General features: G+C 34.4%; 1 protein-coding gene across 7 annotated transcripts in view; it reads left to right on the plus strand.

Moving 5' to 3' along the window:
- Positions 1-17,434, plus strand: part of Pcdh17 (protocadherin 17) — a 94,003-nt gene that overhangs the window by 32,908 nt on the left and 43,661 nt on the right. For 2 of the 7 annotated variants that reach the window (XM_006518905.2, NM_001013753.2), the window contains exons 2-3: positions 853-911; positions 1,045-1,217. In XM_006518905.2, the coding sequence (XP_006518968.1) occupies positions 853-911; positions 1,045-1,217 (232 nt within the window). The remainder of the gene's footprint in view (positions 1-852; positions 912-1,044; positions 1,218-17,434) is intronic. The other 5 variants (XM_017315983.2, XM_006518906.4, XR_001781111.2 and 2 more) reach the window with 3 other exon arrangements.

Consider the following 17,434-nt stretch of genomic DNA (forward strand, 5'->3'; position numbering starts at 1 on the left):
AGAGAAGCATTGTCACCAAGTCAGCTGCACGAAGAAGTAACGTGTGTGAATGTACAGTATAGGGAGATCTATGAAAGATCCAGTCTATTTCTCCCAAAAGACTCTGTTCCATGATACAAGGAGAATTCAGTTCTTGTTGGCAGAACTCCATGTCAGTTTGGAAGCAGTAAAAACGACAAGGCTTGCTTTTTCACATCCTTACTTTTAATACTTAAGTAACTTTCAAAAATTTTATTTCGCTCCAGAAAGTAATACCCAGTTCCATTAAGTTGTTTGATAGTAGGTTTTATAGTTAGAATGGAGTTTAGAGTGAATTAAAAGTGAATCCAACCCTTTATAATTTGCTTGTATCTATCCATTCCTAGTAAAATTTTTGAGGGAAGTCCATCAATCGTTTAACTGAGTGGATGACTTTGCGTGTTAATACATGAGGAAGGGCATAGAGTCCCAGCAGATGATACAATTATGTATAAAAATGAATGTTTTCAAATAAATGCACACTTACATACGAAGAAATTAGGTCATTTTCCCACTCCTCCCACAAATGTTCAATCTTAGTATCTGCGTAAAGAAACACCATTGATAGCATTATCCATCCTGGAACTAATGGATAATGCCAGTTTTGACAGGTTCATTGTTTACTTTAACAGGTAATTTGTGGACCGGAATCATTTAATTGTTCTGAGTACATAATTACATGTCAGCAATTTCCAATTTAATTAAAATGTACAAATCTGAAGATTAAGAGAATTTTTGAATTATTAATCATTTTTCCACTAGGAAATCTTGTTGCTCTGCAGGAGATTTGTCCAGTGTACAACTATACGTATTTTTTTTCCTTCTCTTTCACAGACAGACAATTTTCCCGCAGAGCCCAATTACATGGGCAGCAGGCAGCAGTTTGTTCAAAGGTAAGGCCTATTAAATAACTTTCTCGGCTTCCCCATTTGCATTCGTGTCAAAATTGCTTTGCAAGAGACTACACTTCAGGTTAAAACTGGTAGAGACAACACCCTCTCCTCTTTTTCTTCATGTGTATTTCAGTAGCTCCACGTTTAAGGACCCAGAAAGAGCCAGCCTGAGAGACAGTGGGCACGGGGACAGCGATCAGGCGGACAGTGACCAAGACACTAACAAAGGCTCCTGCTGTGACATGTCGGTTAGGGAGGCACTCAAGATGAAAACTACTTCAACTAAAAGTCAGCCACTCGAACAAGGTGAGTGACGCCCTCCCGTGCTTACTGAGTGCAAAGTCATATTTACAAGCTTCTCAGGACTACCAATGCTGTTCGCACAGTGGACTAGACCGTTGATAACGTACCAGAGGACGTGCAAAGCAATACATGATCCTAGACAACAAAAGCTTTTCTGTTTCACACTCATAATTGATAGTGACTCTGAAGCTTCTTAAAATAGGAACTCGATTCCACTCAAGAGGTTCTGATTTTAATGAAAGTGTCCTAACCTTGCCTAATTTGGGTTTGACTAACAAGGAAAATTTGGCATGCACCAGTTTGATATATAAGAACATGATGCCATCATTTATATTACAAAATTGGAAAACAATTTTAGATGAACAACTTGATACAGATTTTATCCTTCTTATCCATGTTGTTTTATTTTTAGCTTTGATTGTAGTGTCAAAATAGATATTTACATTTGCAATAATAGCTAAGACAGATTCAGCTGCTCTGGATTTGCACCAGTGTGTTCTCATAGATACCAAATAAACATGAGCTTCTTTACAGTGATGCATGGGAAAGAAATATAAGGCACTGTGCATGGGCTACACTTCTGAAAGCTATTTTTAGTACATTTGGTATAACTTCATGCTACTTTTGATGTTTTAGTTATTTTAATCACTGTGAGATATTCACTAATGATTTCTTCAGAGGCAACTAAGATTGTTTCCAGTGTAACGCAATAAAAAGATCTTAATGCTGTTTTACATAAAATAGAAAGAAAATTTCATCTATCAAATTTTATTAATAAATATATGATAATTAGATTGCTTAAATATTGTTCTTCAGGATATCAGTAGTATCTATGTGTATACAACATATACTCGTGTAGATTCCTTCCAATGAAAGATCACACTTAAACTAAGGGCATTTAGCTACACAGTTAGTTAGGGATGGTTCTAAAATACGTTTCGCTGCTTTGGAGTATATGACCTTAGGGAGTTTTCAAATCATATTGAAACTTCACTAGAAACATGCATTCACCTACATGTCAAAATGTCTATGCATATATATTTAGATGTACTCCAAGCAAAAGGAACTTTATATTTATCATCGAACAATAAATATATGTTCACATTAAAATTTATATTATATTGAAGGATGACCTTACATAAATCCTTGTTTGTATAATAAGGTTTTGACAAATGACTCTTTCTGTATTTTACCATAAAAGTTTTCTGGGTAGTGTGACAACTCTGTTTTAACTTACTCTGAGCAGAATCAAATGGAATCCTTCTCTAGTATGCACAGTTCCTGTAGCCTTGGATCATTACTTGAAGATTCTTAAATGGTCATGGGGAAGTGTTGCTCTATGATTGATAAGCCTTTTAGGCACATTTTACTACTGGATCTCATTATTTGAATACATAGCACAAAACTTGCCCTTTTATGAGAATTTGATAGATAAGGAGACCAAGAGGTAACACACTGAATATAATTTATAAAGCAATATACAGTCAGTGAAGTTTGTATATGATGTATATTGTGACATCATTTTTAAATAATGAATTACAGCAAAAAAAAAAAAAACCTAAAAGCTTCTCTAAACATTCACTGAAATACTTCAACTCCCTTCTATCTACTAAGCTATCACAGTAGTGTATTTGCATATTTTCTTCTGTAGAAAAAGCAATGTCTACCTGATTGTGCTTGAAAGTATATATTATTGTTAAACACCGAGTCTTCAATTTCTCTATCAAAAGATATTGTCTTAGGAAAGAGATTATCCTTCTTAGAAGGTCAAGGTTATTGTATACTTCGGTTAACATTACTCATTACTCATAAAAACATTGCTAATTTAAAGGTGAGGTTCTCAATAGAAATGCCTCCTGTAAAGTAAATGATTTATACACGTTAGATAGTGCGAAATAAACAGGAAGGCTCTTATGAAGCTGAAAGGCAGACCGAGGGCATCTGTGCTTCGTACCAGAAAGAATATGAACTTCCTTTTATTTTTATTTTTTTTTTAAAAAGGAAGATTAGCTCGAACATTTACTTTATTTGTGGACCCATTCATTTTTTTTATTGATTACTTTAGTAATATTTATTTTAATATGTGAGGAATTATGACTGCTTTGGAGACATCAAATTAAATTGGACCTGAATGGTATCTTTACATAACCACAGGTAATCAGTATAGTTGGCATCTCTCTCCTTTTCTCATCACTCTCATCTCTACCTTATCTGTCTGACTGTCTTTCTTCTGTATATGTATGTCTGCTTTTCTTTCTGGCTACCTAGATCCACAGAATAGCAGTAGAATTTGCTAGGTTCTGCTAAGTAAAAGAGAGGAAACTGTATTAGAAGATTAACCAATCTAACCTGAAATCTCTAAAAAATGTCTCCTTTTATTTTACACAAGAAAGCAAAGGTTATTAAAATTTATTAAATTTTTAGCAGGCTGAAGTTTAATAGTAGAAATATACCCGAGTAAAATGTGCATTTTCTATAAATTTTGTTTCTAAAGGGGAGGATTTATTCCTGTGGCCATTTCAATTCACTTTGATTACTGTGGTGAAATATCAAGGCTCCATTAATGAATAAGTTAATACCCGAGTTGATGTTTGCCAAGCTGGAGAACAAAATCAAAGTACCTGGTCTGCACCATTTCAGCAAGAATCGCTGTACTTAGTTAAGTTTTATTCATTTAATCATACGCATTTAACTTTTAAAGCATTTATAAATAGGTAAGCATAATTCCCTCACATTGAATGGAGGTTTGTATTTTAATGCATGCCAGTCATAAGTAGTGAAGGCAGTATTTGAAATAAAATAGTATAGAACTCAGCAACATCAAAAATAGTCTTTCAGAGAATGCTGTTCAGTCTGTGTTTTATATAATGTACATGATGAGCAGGTTATTCAGAAGACACTGGAAATATCGAGCATGTATATAGCTAATTTGGGTCAACATATTCTGATAATTTATGTGAAAATCATCATAACAGGAAGTGCCCCACACGTGAGTAAGCATGTGTAGAAGACAACTTTCTTTATTGCTGATGGCAGCCACGAACGAGTAATGATGTCATGTAGAGTTTATTTTCAGTACATCCAACAATTGCCAAAGCAAACAAAATCATTCTTCATTCTTCCAGTAGTATTTTCGATGGTGATAATGTTCTTTTTGAGAAAACAGAAACACCCTGAGATTTTGGGTTTTTTTTTGTTGTTTAAATGCTACTTTTATCTCCATTTTGGTGTCGTTAATTTTTTTTCATCCATTTGTTCTGCTTCTGGTAGTTCTGCATTTTTGCTTCCATCAGCTTAATAATACCAAATACAGAGCACTAGTATGCATTGCCCATTATTTTAGCAAAAAATACTTGAAAGGATTCAGCAGCTAATTGAAGGTGTGATGTACTGTACTGCAGCTGAAGATAGCTTTAAGGATTTTATGTTAATAAAACCTCTAGAAGAAATAAGCTATTTTAGTTTCTTTTACTGTGTTGAAAAAAATCCAAAAGATTATACTTAAGTTCATTTTATTTTGACTACATTTTGTAACCTCTTTCTGACCTTGTTAAATATATTTTCAACATGTCCCTTTAAGATTTATCGAATAATACAGGTGCATAATTTGATGGATGCATAAACAGATGATAGACAGATGAACAATTAGAAAGCCATAAACCAAGCTTGAATAAATTTAATAGCATGTGTATTTTGTAAGAAAAGTAAATATTTTAATAATATTCAATAAAGCATTTTATGAAAAATGGCCAGAAATTGATCAAAACACATTTTGCTTCATTTTACTTTCATCGATTAATATTTTAGATAATAAATTACTAACATTAAGAGTCAACAAAATATACACAATGCTTTTTATTTTGTTTCTTATATAAAGAAAAAACACATACAGTTTTATTATGAATAAAGCTCTCTTAAGAGCTTTGGAAGCTAACTTAGGCTTATGGTTCAGCATATTGTTCATACTTCAACTTCTTTATGGAAGTCTTTTACCTTTGGGTTTTTTTCAGTAGAAACCCTAAAAATGACTTTAATGTTAACAATAAGATTATCACCCCAAGTGATTTATAAATATTACCTAAAAGAGTCATTTTGTTTTATTTCTAAATGGTAAACGGATGCTCTCTTAAACACTTGCCACCCTCCTGCCTGCCTGATGCAAGTTTTGAATTTTCCAGTGATAAAGAGTACTCATGGTTTCTCCATGATTTTCTGAAGTCAACTCAGTAGAAGCTAATAGAGGACATTTTTACGTTGGCATTTTCCTGGCAGCCTTCAGAAGAGGTGTCAGGGTCCAGTCATGTGATCTAAGGCCTGTGTTAGAAAGAGTCCATTCTAGTCTGCAGAATTTCTGGTAACTTGTCTTTATTTTAAGGCTTTCCAGTTTGGTCGAGAGTGGTCTCCAACCTTTCAAATCACTTACCCTAATTTTCGTTCCTCCTCCTCCTCCTCTTCCTCCTCCTCCTTGTTCTTCATAAGGACAACATTTAGTTGATGCTGGCTTACAGGTTCAGAGATTCAGTCAATTATCATCAAGGCAGTCACATGGCAGCATCCAGGCAGGCATGGTGCAGGCATTGTTGAGAGTTCTACATCTTCATCTGAAGGCTGCAAGTAGAAGACTGACTTCCAGGCAGGTAGGATGAGGGTCTTAAAGCCCACACCCAGAGTGACACACCTACTGCAACTAGATCATGCCTCCTAATATTGCCACTCCCTGGGTCAAGCATATTCAAACTAAGACACTATTTTAACACTTCTCCACCCTTTAAGCTTTAAGTTCTGTGTTCTTGGCGAGTGCATGGAGGGAAGAACTGCCATTCTTAGGTCTGCCTCTTGTAGATTTAGCCCAATATATTTACTTCTCTTGGCCTCGGTTTCTCCTTTGGAAAATTGACCAAAACCTTGGCCTACATGCTAGGGAGTGAATGTTTGTGTCCCTCTTTTCTCTACCCCAACCAAATTCATACTGACTCCCAAAGCAATGGCATTTGAAAATAGGACCTTTGAGAGATGACCAAGGTTAGATGTGACAACAAGGCTAGAACCTTCATGGTGGACTTAGCACTAAGGGGAGACCTTGAAGTGTTTGTTCTATTTTCCTATCATCTTTTAGGAACACTCAAAGAAAAGGATTTACAAGCACACAATGAGATAGGACCTCTGTTGAGGCAGGAGCAAAGGTCTCAGGATACCACTGCCTTGATGGCTCAGCCTCCAGAACTGTAAAAAGATAACTTCCTGTAGGGAAACCCAGGCTGCCTGACACAGGAAGTCTGGCATGAAGGAATCACATGTGTGAAAATAAGTAGGTGTTTCGAAGAGGTGTGTTACAATTGAGATTTGGGTGAGGGTTTGGAAAGAGAGTAAAGACTTTCCTGTCTAAGAACAGCTCTCTCCTCTACCCAGTTGTACCAGGTCTAGGGTGATGGGAGATAGTGAGAATCTGTATTCATCTGTGGTCCTGGCTTCTAGGATACTGAGAGTAGGCACCAGTGAGAGAAGTTTCTGGAATCTAGATAGCAAAGTGATTGCTTCACACAGATCCTGGCAGAAATTAGGTCGATGAAAAGCAAAAGGATCCCCCACTCTTGGAGTAAGGTGTCAGTGCAAGATGAAAAAATAGAGGTAGGTAGTCTCTGGCTTGGTGGCAGAAGCCGTCCATTGTGTGCCATGTTTCTCCTTCAAATGTACTTTTGCATTTAATTGTGATAGTATTTAGGGAAAGTATTAATGGAAACTGGGTCATGAGAACATAAAACTAGATATTAAAACGAGAAGATGACCCTTGACCTTCTTCTGCAAGCTACAAAACCTCCTCTAGAATGAACCAGTTGACTCTATTCTCCACTGGCATAGTGGGTCCCCTGGGCATGCATATATATATATATATATATATATATATATATATATATATATATATATATGTGTGTGTGTGTGTGTGTGTGTGTGTGTGTGTGTGTTCCTTTCCTGGTGATAACACATGTGGGGACTCTGGATACTTACTTAGTGCTATCTGGAAGTAGAATTCCTCAATACTAAAACACAGAACTGAATCTGAATTAGTGCTTTTTATCCTGGGGTCATAAATAGAGGTATTTGAGGAATAGACATGGAGTGACGGAATAATTTCCCAAACTTTGAAAACACCAGCAGCTTCTCCATCAGCCTGCACAGGAACACTCGGAAGATTATTGAACTACAGGATTAGGAGTGGAACATGTACTTGACCTACTTTAAATATTCCCTCTAACTGGAACTGCAGTCAGTCCAACAGTTCCAGTTCCAGTTCTGCTCTGCTCTATGTTACCGTTTCTGTAGTCTGACAATAAAACCCCTTACTCTTCCCAAATCTTCCCCAGAGGGCAGAAGAAAATGTGCTTGCACACAATAAGAGGAGATGATGGCCCAGTCCTTTCTCTTAGCAGCCGTTTTCCAGTCTATGATGCTAATAAAAAAACCTCATTAACAACAGATTTATCTAAGAAGGAAATTGAAAACTATTGTCTTATTAGAATGAAAAGGAGATGTTGAATATTTAATGTTTAAAAAGTCATGTACAAAATATAAAAGTCATTACTCATAACTCACATAAGTGATTTTTTTTCGAAATCCTAATATTTGTGAAGTCTTGACAGAACTTCGTAGCCATGTAAGATTTTCTGAAATCGTTTTTATCCAGCAGCATGTCAGTATCCCTACACTCCTCAGATGCCTTCTAGAGATTTCAGAACACATCTTGTCTTCTCTTGTATAGGAAAATATCATTCAGCAAATTGTGCATGTTGCAGTTGGTGTTTGCTTGTTTCCTATTACAGCTGTCCTGTAGTTCAGCTAAGTTTCCGTGCATCTCCTTTCTTCAATGCACACATCTGTTTCCACTCTCCAGCAGCTGATATTATGCCAACATATTTTATCCTTCATGTCCGTTGCTTATTCTAAACACTAGCATGAATATTGGAGTGATTTATAATAGACTCCATATCATTTTGAGAATCTCTTTCTTTACTACGTATAGAAATGGCCTATCCTGAATACTTCACTCACAAATTTTAGATGTATCCAAAGCCAAAAGTATAGAATTAAATTTCTCCAAATTGGAATTAAATTTCTCCAAATCCAAAATGATTACACTTTCCAAATATCCCAACAAAATCAACCATCTTTACATTTTATGTTTTTTAAAAATAATATTTTACTAATATTTAGTGCATTTTTTAAAATTAGGAACATGCCTTTAATCTATAACAGTTAAAGGATACATTTTACCTTTCTAATTAAACAACAATAAAATAATATAATAGATGTAATACTGTACCCTCCTCAAACATATGTAGTTTATACTTTGATAATATAACTTTGGTATTAAAGGTTTTCTGATTTTTAATCATTGTGATCTTTATAATCATTAAGCTTAGGTGAAAAGCTTACATGTAACCTGTATTTTGATAAGATGGATTCACTAGTCATAAGAGGAGTAGCACAGGTGAGAGTACTTTTAGTTTCATAATTGTCCAGGCTGCAGCTCTTTCTATTCTACACTATCAAATTCCTGTAACACACAATTGACGATTCAGTCTCCAATAGGCACATCAGATTTCTGTAGAACTTTCTATTCTCTGTGAATCTGAACTATGAGCCATTAAATGTTACAACTCTATTGTGCATCCTAGAACATTTATTGCGTAGTAATTCCCAAGGATAATAAAATACATTGTTCTAGATGTAGTCATTGATATTCCTGTAACATTTATCACCAAACACTGAGACTGTATGTATTTCCTCACTGTTTAAAACACTTACAGTTCTCTCAACTTTTGGTCCCTCATATTTAGGGATGTAGAAGAATGCTGGATGCAGAGGAATTTTCATGCATTTTTTTGCTTGCTCATCCTGTTAATAAAGAATAACTCTGCCACTGGGTACAAAGATGTATTCATGTTTGGGCTGTGTCCTCAAAAGCTTTTGCTGTTGAAGACAAATTGGCACATGAACTATGATATTAGAGAAGTGAGTTTTATGTCCACAGGAATATCGTTATTTTTGGAAGGAAAAACCTAGCCCAGAAAATTAAAATCCCTGAAGATTTCAGTGAAGTAGGTGACATCTGAGCAAATCCTTCTGCTAACCTGGCAGAGTGAAGGGGAGGAGGTGACAGGACACTCTCAGTGGCACAGAATGAATCAAGCAATGTGTGAGAAGATCCATTCAGGAGCAGTGGGTGGGGAAGTATGTGTAGGAATGGCAGGTGAGACTAGAGAGGTGGCTGGAAGTTGGTGATGTGAAGTATGAGGGATGATCCCTGGCTCCTCAGGGAGTTGCAGCTCAAACTTTCATTTTAGAGAAAAGATTCTGGCATTGGTTTGGGAGTCAGAAAGACAGCTAGGATGGAAGGGAAAAGTGATGTTGGGGGCAGAAAGAGGTAGCAGGGATGGCCACAGCACAGAAGTTTTGGTACCTGCATTAGAGCCATAGCAAATTATTAGTTCATTATTATGTGAACATAAAGGTATAATCAGCAAAGGTTTCTGTGTTACTTTTCTCTAAATAATCAATGTTTATTTTTATAGAAATGAGTGAATAATTAATAGAGATTAACACACTAATCCTGAACACAGTTTGAAAAATCTAGTTCAGCATTCCTAGACTAATGGGGACTAATCACACTCTCTTTTGAAAACAGAGACAATCATTAAAATACTAAATTCTGAAAAGCCACATTGTCACTATGCTTCCAAAACTCTTGTAACAGCTACAGTGTCTCCTTATATAGCGCATACTGAATGTCTGGTATGTGACAGACACTGTTCCAAACAGTAAGGATTGAGAATATGAAGCAAATATTATAATTGACATAGAACCTTTAATCCTGTGAAGATGATATTTCTCTGACTATTCTCAGAAGACTATAGGTCTCAGGTACCTATAGTCTTGTGATAGGAGTAGACCCTTAACACTTAACAGACTGTGAAAAATAAGGTATTGTTTGAGTTTCAGTGCAGAATTACAAGGCTTGTAAACTTGAAACACACAACATTAATAATTGTTTAATGGCTAATTCAAGAAAGATACAATCTGGGCTAGACCTTAATGTTGTGTGTGTGAGAATTAATGCATCCTCCAGATGTAGCATAAATACATTCAATGGATATGCAAAATATATCCAACCTTGATGGACACTAGTTAGATGTATTCAAAGGAGAATGGACAGGAAGGAGGAATTAGCAGTCACAACAGGGGAAAAATATCACTAAGGAAAAGGGTGGGGCTAGGAAGCCACATTGTCATAGTGACTAAAAATAGCTAGGAAGAAACAATGTGAAACACTAGGGAACTCCTGCAAAATAAGGCTCAAATATCAGCTTTGCCTCTTAAAACCACGGGTCACATTTAATTTCCATAACAGCAGCTGTGAAAGAGTCATTTAAAAAATGTTACTTCAAAAGTATGAAAGTATGACTAGAAATCAGAGGTAGACTGCCCATTTGAGAACACAGACAATATTAGCCAAGAAAAGGGACAGCAGATACAGGAAGGAAGACAACTGAGAAAGAAATCCAATGATGGAGATTTGGTTATTCAGAGGGGCTAAAACTATGTAATGATATAAGAGCTTGAGCCCTGAGTAAGAGAATAGATACTCCCCGAAATGTAATGTGGTTTCAAAGTAACTCCTTGTCTTTAACAGAGAGAAAGGAGAGAGAAATATGGCAAGATGAATGTGGAGTGAAAAGAATACTATTTATAATAGGTGTTTGTAAGTATTCCCTATAATATCTAAGGCAAAGTTGATCTTATTTCTCTCTACCCCATGGAACATTTGGTACATAAATGACAATGAGATATGTGAAAACATCAGGAATATACAAAATAGTTGATCACAAGGCATTCATCTTTCAAAACAGGTAGCCTATTGTGTTTTATATATATATATACTTGATGAAAGATAAAAAAAATTGGGACCTCTGATACATCAAATCAGTAGTTTAGGCAATATGATCTTTTTTTTTTTTTTATAATTTTGAAAAGTGATATACTTCCTTCACACATTATCAAACATCTATACTACGGCCTATGCAGCATCCTAACTTCATCACAGTGGTTGCAGTGAAAAGGCAAATGTTCACATTAAATGAGGTAAATAAGTAAAAGAAATATTAACATTAGTCAGTTCAAGTAAATTTTCATCACACAGAAGTATTTTTAAATTGTTGTTAAGGATTACATACTTTTGTAGTGAATTTCTATATTACAGCCATTTCTTCCTTTACTTCTTGAAATTCATTACAATAGCAAGAACACAAGTGTCAGTATAATGAAAAAAATTATCTTCCCCAGAAAAATTGCTACATTAGTTATCCTATGAAATCATAGTATAATACACAGTTGATGTCCTACATTAGACTTGATAAAGAAAAAATAATCATTTACTCTATAATAGCTTTAACACAGTCAACATCTGTCTCTGGCAGCAATAAAACAGAATTAACCATTAATATGGTTTAACCATAAGTTAAACTCATTTGGAGTAGACCTCAAGTCAGTAACAGGAGCACTTCCACCAGAATTATTTTTATAAATAAAATATACATTTTATGGATATTGATTTGTCTCCTCTTGGTTTTTGAAATTCAGATGTAATGAGGACATTGATGCTATTTTATTTGTCTTGGTCCTAAGTCAATACCTTCCTAATTTTAATTGTTATGCTTATTTATTATACAGTACATGGTACTCTTTATATAGACATTTGAACTATTATTTCTACTGTTAACAAGAGTTAAGAGCTGATGTTAAAAAAGAAAAAAAATCCCTGGAAATGTTTACTGTGTTATACAGAACAGTTTGATGAGATATGAATTATTTCATACTCATAGAAAACAACATAAAGTCTTAATATTAAGAAAATTTCAATCAGAAAAATTTTAGATAGTCTTATGAGGTTATATGTGAACTTTGCTGAGAACAAATCTCATGAATTTTAATTAAATTAATATAGTACATAATACTGTAGAATTCATGTAGATGATATACTGAGATTCTATCTATAAGGTTCTTAGTTTTCAAGGATACCAAGCTACTGTTTGCTTATTTGTCTTTTCATATATATATGTATACATACATACATATATATGTGTGTATGAAAAATATACTTATATAATGTATATGAATATATAATGTATTTATCATATGCAAACATAACAAGTAACTTTTGTGGAAATATCTTTATAGAAATAAATGGATTTTTATAGGGTCTTGAGTGTAGACTATAATGATGCAAGAAAAAGTTATTTAAGATCTGCAAGTCTGCAGGTAGAATAATCATACCATCAAAGTGCTGGAGATGTGACCAGTGCTAGTATAACCTAGAAATGGCAAATAGGCTTAGACAAACCATGGAGTGCAGAAACAAAATTAGAACAAAGGAGCTCTTTGTATACTGATCCATTGCCTGATTTTGGAGTGTAAACCTGATTCTATTGATAGTTAAAAACTTTATTTTGAGTTGAGTTACTTAAACAAGTTTTAGTCTTAGAACTGATTTGCTTACTAATGGTAGACCAAAACAGATAGTCTGAATGGAAAAGAAAAGAGTCCAGAGTCAATAAGGTCGTGCATTAGGTTACAAAAATGCCGAGCTATCATTGCTTCTTCCTTACGTTTTAAACTCCGTGTGTATAACAGTTTTATTCTGAATAATCTGTATAATTTTAAAAAAAGTAATAAACAACCCAAAAGCATTTATTTGTTTGTTGCTAATACTCAAAGTTGATTTTTTTTCAGTTCATTTTTTCTCATAAGAGAGATGAGGCTACCACCTTAGATATATATACACTTTAGTGTAAACCAGGCTAGCCTAGAACTGTAAAAGACCCACCTGCCTCTGCTTCTTTAGTACTAGGATTAAAAGCATGCATCACCGTGCCCACCCAGGCTCTTAGATATAATATTGATGAAACTTTTTAAAGGATTATAAGTGTGCAACATTGTCAACCTAATCAGATAACATAATCCTGGTGGTGACAGGTAATTGAAGAAGAAAATCACAGCAGAATATATATTGGACATCTACTGTAAACTGCCACCGCAAGTACTTTTAAGCCAATGTATCCTGCAATAGGATATGCTGCCACAGCCCTTTGCAGATTAAAACCCTGGGGACAAGGAAACCTTGCATGAATCGAAGCCTTCACCCTTTCCTTTTGTTCTATTTATTTATTCACAAATTTCGATAATAGCATGAAAGGTAAGTTTGGAAATCAGTGTAGTAATTCCAAGTTTAAATTAGGCAAAAAAAAAAAAAAATACACTTTAGAAAGAAATGCATCTGATTTCTGTCAACATATAGAATTATAAAGGGATTTTCCATATTATCTATAGTCATATCTTATTTACCTCTGTTTATCAAAATTGTCAATCATTAATTTATTTTGCTGAGAACAAAGCATAAAGTTTCAAGTCTCAGGTTTTGCTTGTGCCTGTGCTGCATGTCCTAGGTTTACATGCAGAGCCTCATTACATTAACATGAATGGCATTTCTGCTAATCTGAAAGCAGTAGACAGACAGACAGACAGACAGACAGACAGACAGATAGATAGATAGATAGATAGATAGATAGATAAAGTCTGTTTTGAAATAGCGTATTTATTAGGTTTTCCCATTTAGTGGTATGTTAAGGCAAATTAGCTACTTACAAATCTATTGTGTAAATGAATTTTACTGCCCTTGTTTGAAAATTGACTTTATTACATTCTACTCTACCTGTATTTAAAAATTTCAGCCCTGAAAACATATGTAAAAGTTACAAAAATATTGAGTATGTTATGTGAAGTAATATAGATAGATATATATGCATACACATAAATGTATGTTAACAATAATTAGTGCTTAAAGAGGTCATGAATTTGAAAGAGAGCAGATATTGGAGGGTTTGAAAGCAGGAAAGGGAAGGGTGAAGTGACTTATCCAAACCTCAAAAACAGATGAAAAGAATGTCAGAAAAAAAAGAGGAAAAAAAAGTTGACAGATTTTCAAATTCATTGTCAGTGCCATAGGGTTGGAAAGGCAGTGAAAGGCCAGAATAAAATCCTTCCAAGAGCTTTGTTTTGCCACCCCAACCCTGGCAGTACCTTAGCTTCATTTGCAACAGGAACCTGCTCCAGCCAGTTCTTTATTATTTTCAAGTACTTCAGTCATTCCAGTCAGTGACCAACACAAAGCCTCTTTTCCTCTTCTTTTTTTTTCTCATCTCCTTATCCACCCTACCACAGGTAGTTAGCCCCACTGAATTCTGTAGGGACCACCTATTATTTCTGAGTCTGCAGTGACTCATGGAACAACTTTCTCCTCAGTCAGCTTCCTCCTCAGGTGGGCTCACAGTCTCTTTAGTCTAAGAAGCTACTTTTAGCTAGACAATTGTCTACCTTCTTGAGATGTAGATTACTTTATTCTCTCCTCAAGTTAATTACAGAAACCTCTGAAAACCCAAGACAAATCATTCAAACCTTATCAACCGCATACTTGGATGACTCTCTGGACTTTATAATAAGTCTAAAGCTCTTTCACCAATTCCCCAGCTTTTTTCTCCCATACTCTTCCTTTTTCTTCTCTCTCTCCCCACTCTCTCCCCCCTCCCCCCCTTACTCTCAGTTTTGCTCAGTGAGGGTTTCTAACGGTGAGTCCATTTTGCATTGATTTATTCATCACAGTATTCTGAATACACTATGTTGTTAGGGGTAATTTTTCTGATCCGACACTATATTCTCAATATTAGTAAAATAGCAGAAGGAAACAAGAAGAAAAAACACCAGCTACATATCAAGAATAAATCATTGGACAGTAACATATTATAGGATATTTGAAATTAGTGGGTAAATGGTAAATTATCTTGATTTTATAAAGAGATGATATTTATTCATCCTTCAGCTTCTGGAAAGCCAGTTCACATAGAACTAATAAGAAAGAGGGTTTTCAAACAGCTAAATCATGCTCACTTTCCTGTTTTTCATATTATTTATATATATTATATATGCACGTATAATATTATGCATTATATATAGTATGTATTAGATATACACATTATATATATATATATATATATATATACATATATATATATAATGTATTTAATTTCATGAGATAGGCATTTCAAATTATTAACTAGTCACTGAGATTTAAAGAATAAAATTACAAAATTATTACAGGATATCTAGTTCTAATTTCATGGTTTTTTAAATATTTCACAGTACCCATAACACACGTGAGAAATAATGAAGTTCTAAGCCAAGGTAATATACCTTTTAATATAATAACTTGGGAAAAGGGAAACTGAAGCAGGAGGATTTGGATGTCAAGTACAGCATGTGCTACATATACAGATAGTCTAAAAAAGTTAAACAAAAGCAATAATGACATTAAAACGATAAAAGAGAACAATAGAAAAGAAAAAAGAAAAGAAAGACATAATGTTCTAATCATTTCCCAAAGAATCAGAGAAATGACCATATATTTTAATGATATTTTGGGAAAAATAATATAGAGAGAATATTATGATATTGGCGATACAACAGGAAAGGAGCATAACAAAAAAGAAATGCAAAAAATGTGCACAATCTATTTCACTGAAGCCTGTGCCTGCCTTTAAGAAATGTGGCGTAGATCCTCAAGATATAATGAGTTATTTTACATTTGAGGGTCTGTCTGTCTAGTGTTTTATAAAAGTATGTACCAAAAATATATACACAACAGAGCAAGTAGAAAACTGACCGACTTGGAAGAACTGATGATCAAACAGCTCAGACTGGGAATTAACAACAATTTAAAACTCTCAAGGTGAGTCTGGTAAATATATTACAGGACTCAGAAGTAGGACTTTTTATTACTAGACCTGGAAGCCTTATATGAAATTAAATAACCAGTGTTTTGAATAGCCAGGTGTGAGTATACATTTATTTGCAATAAATACAACTGATACACTATATCGTATGTGTATACTGATTTTAAAATCCACCAGATTAGATGTGTCCATCTAGATAGCTAGAGATGTAGTGTAAATAAATAATGGTGGAGAAAAAGAAGAGAAAAAAGAGCAGAAAACTATACTTAGTGAACATTTCCTAAAGAGAAGGGTAAGTGTGCCTCTTCAGGGCTTGACATGAGATCCCCTTGAGTTTAAGAAGAATATGTACTTTAAATAAAAAGGGTAAAAACTATCTCTCCTGAGGCCAGAGTTTTTCAGTCTTCTACCTTGAAATTTACTGAAAACAGCAGCATGTTCTGTGTGAATTTTCTTTGGTAATATATTGTTATTTTCTAAAAACAAGGCTTTCCAAGCTCCAGTTGTTAGAATATAAGTCTCATCTTGCATTTGCTTATCTGACTTGTGATATTAATTTTTGACATATTTGATTACTAAACATATTCCCTGTCTTAAGCTCATATTTGTCAAATATGCATATCATTTTTGATATATTTATAATTGTCATTATAATTTGAATGCCAAAAACTTTAAAAGCTTTATAAGTTTTAAAATTCGCCAACATTCACAGCGTAGAATTGTCTCAAATACAATGTGATATGCATTAACCGTGTTTCATATCACTGGAAACTTGTTCTTGAAACTACAAAATATATAAACAAATATAGTATAATGGATTTTTACATAAACCTCCTGTCATGAGACTATTCAGATACATTATTTATCATCCTAATTATTTTGCGTTCACATGCTAATATTTTATTTTAATATATTTTTATTAGGCATTTTCTTCATTTACATTTCAAATGCTATCCCAAAAGTCTCCCATACACCTCCCCCACTCCCCTACCCACCCACTCCACTTCTTGGCCTTGGCGGTCCCCTGTACTGGGGCATATAAAGTTTGCAATACCAAGGGGCCTCTCTTCCCAATGATGGCCGACTAGGCCAACTTCTGCTACATATGCAGCCAGAGACACAAGCTCTGGGGGTACTGATTAGTTCATATTGTTGTTCCACCTATAGGGCTGCAGACCCCTTTAGCCCCTTGAGTATTTTATTAAAGACTGTTTTATAACTACATGAAGTTTTAAAAATTAAGAAAAAACACCTCTCTTAAAGCTCTAGGGCAAGTAAGTTATTTTATGACATGGGTATGCATTATGCTTTTTATAAGAATTTAAGTACTTTCCTTAATTAGTTTTAGAAATGTCTAGTTATAAGTGAAGTCATATGCTTTCA

Source organism: Mus musculus, chromosome 14 (assembly GCF_000001635.26).
Source record: "Mus musculus strain C57BL/6J chromosome 14, GRCm38.p6 C57BL/6J".
Taxonomy (NCBI): domain Eukaryota; kingdom Metazoa; phylum Chordata; class Mammalia; order Rodentia; family Muridae; genus Mus; species Mus musculus.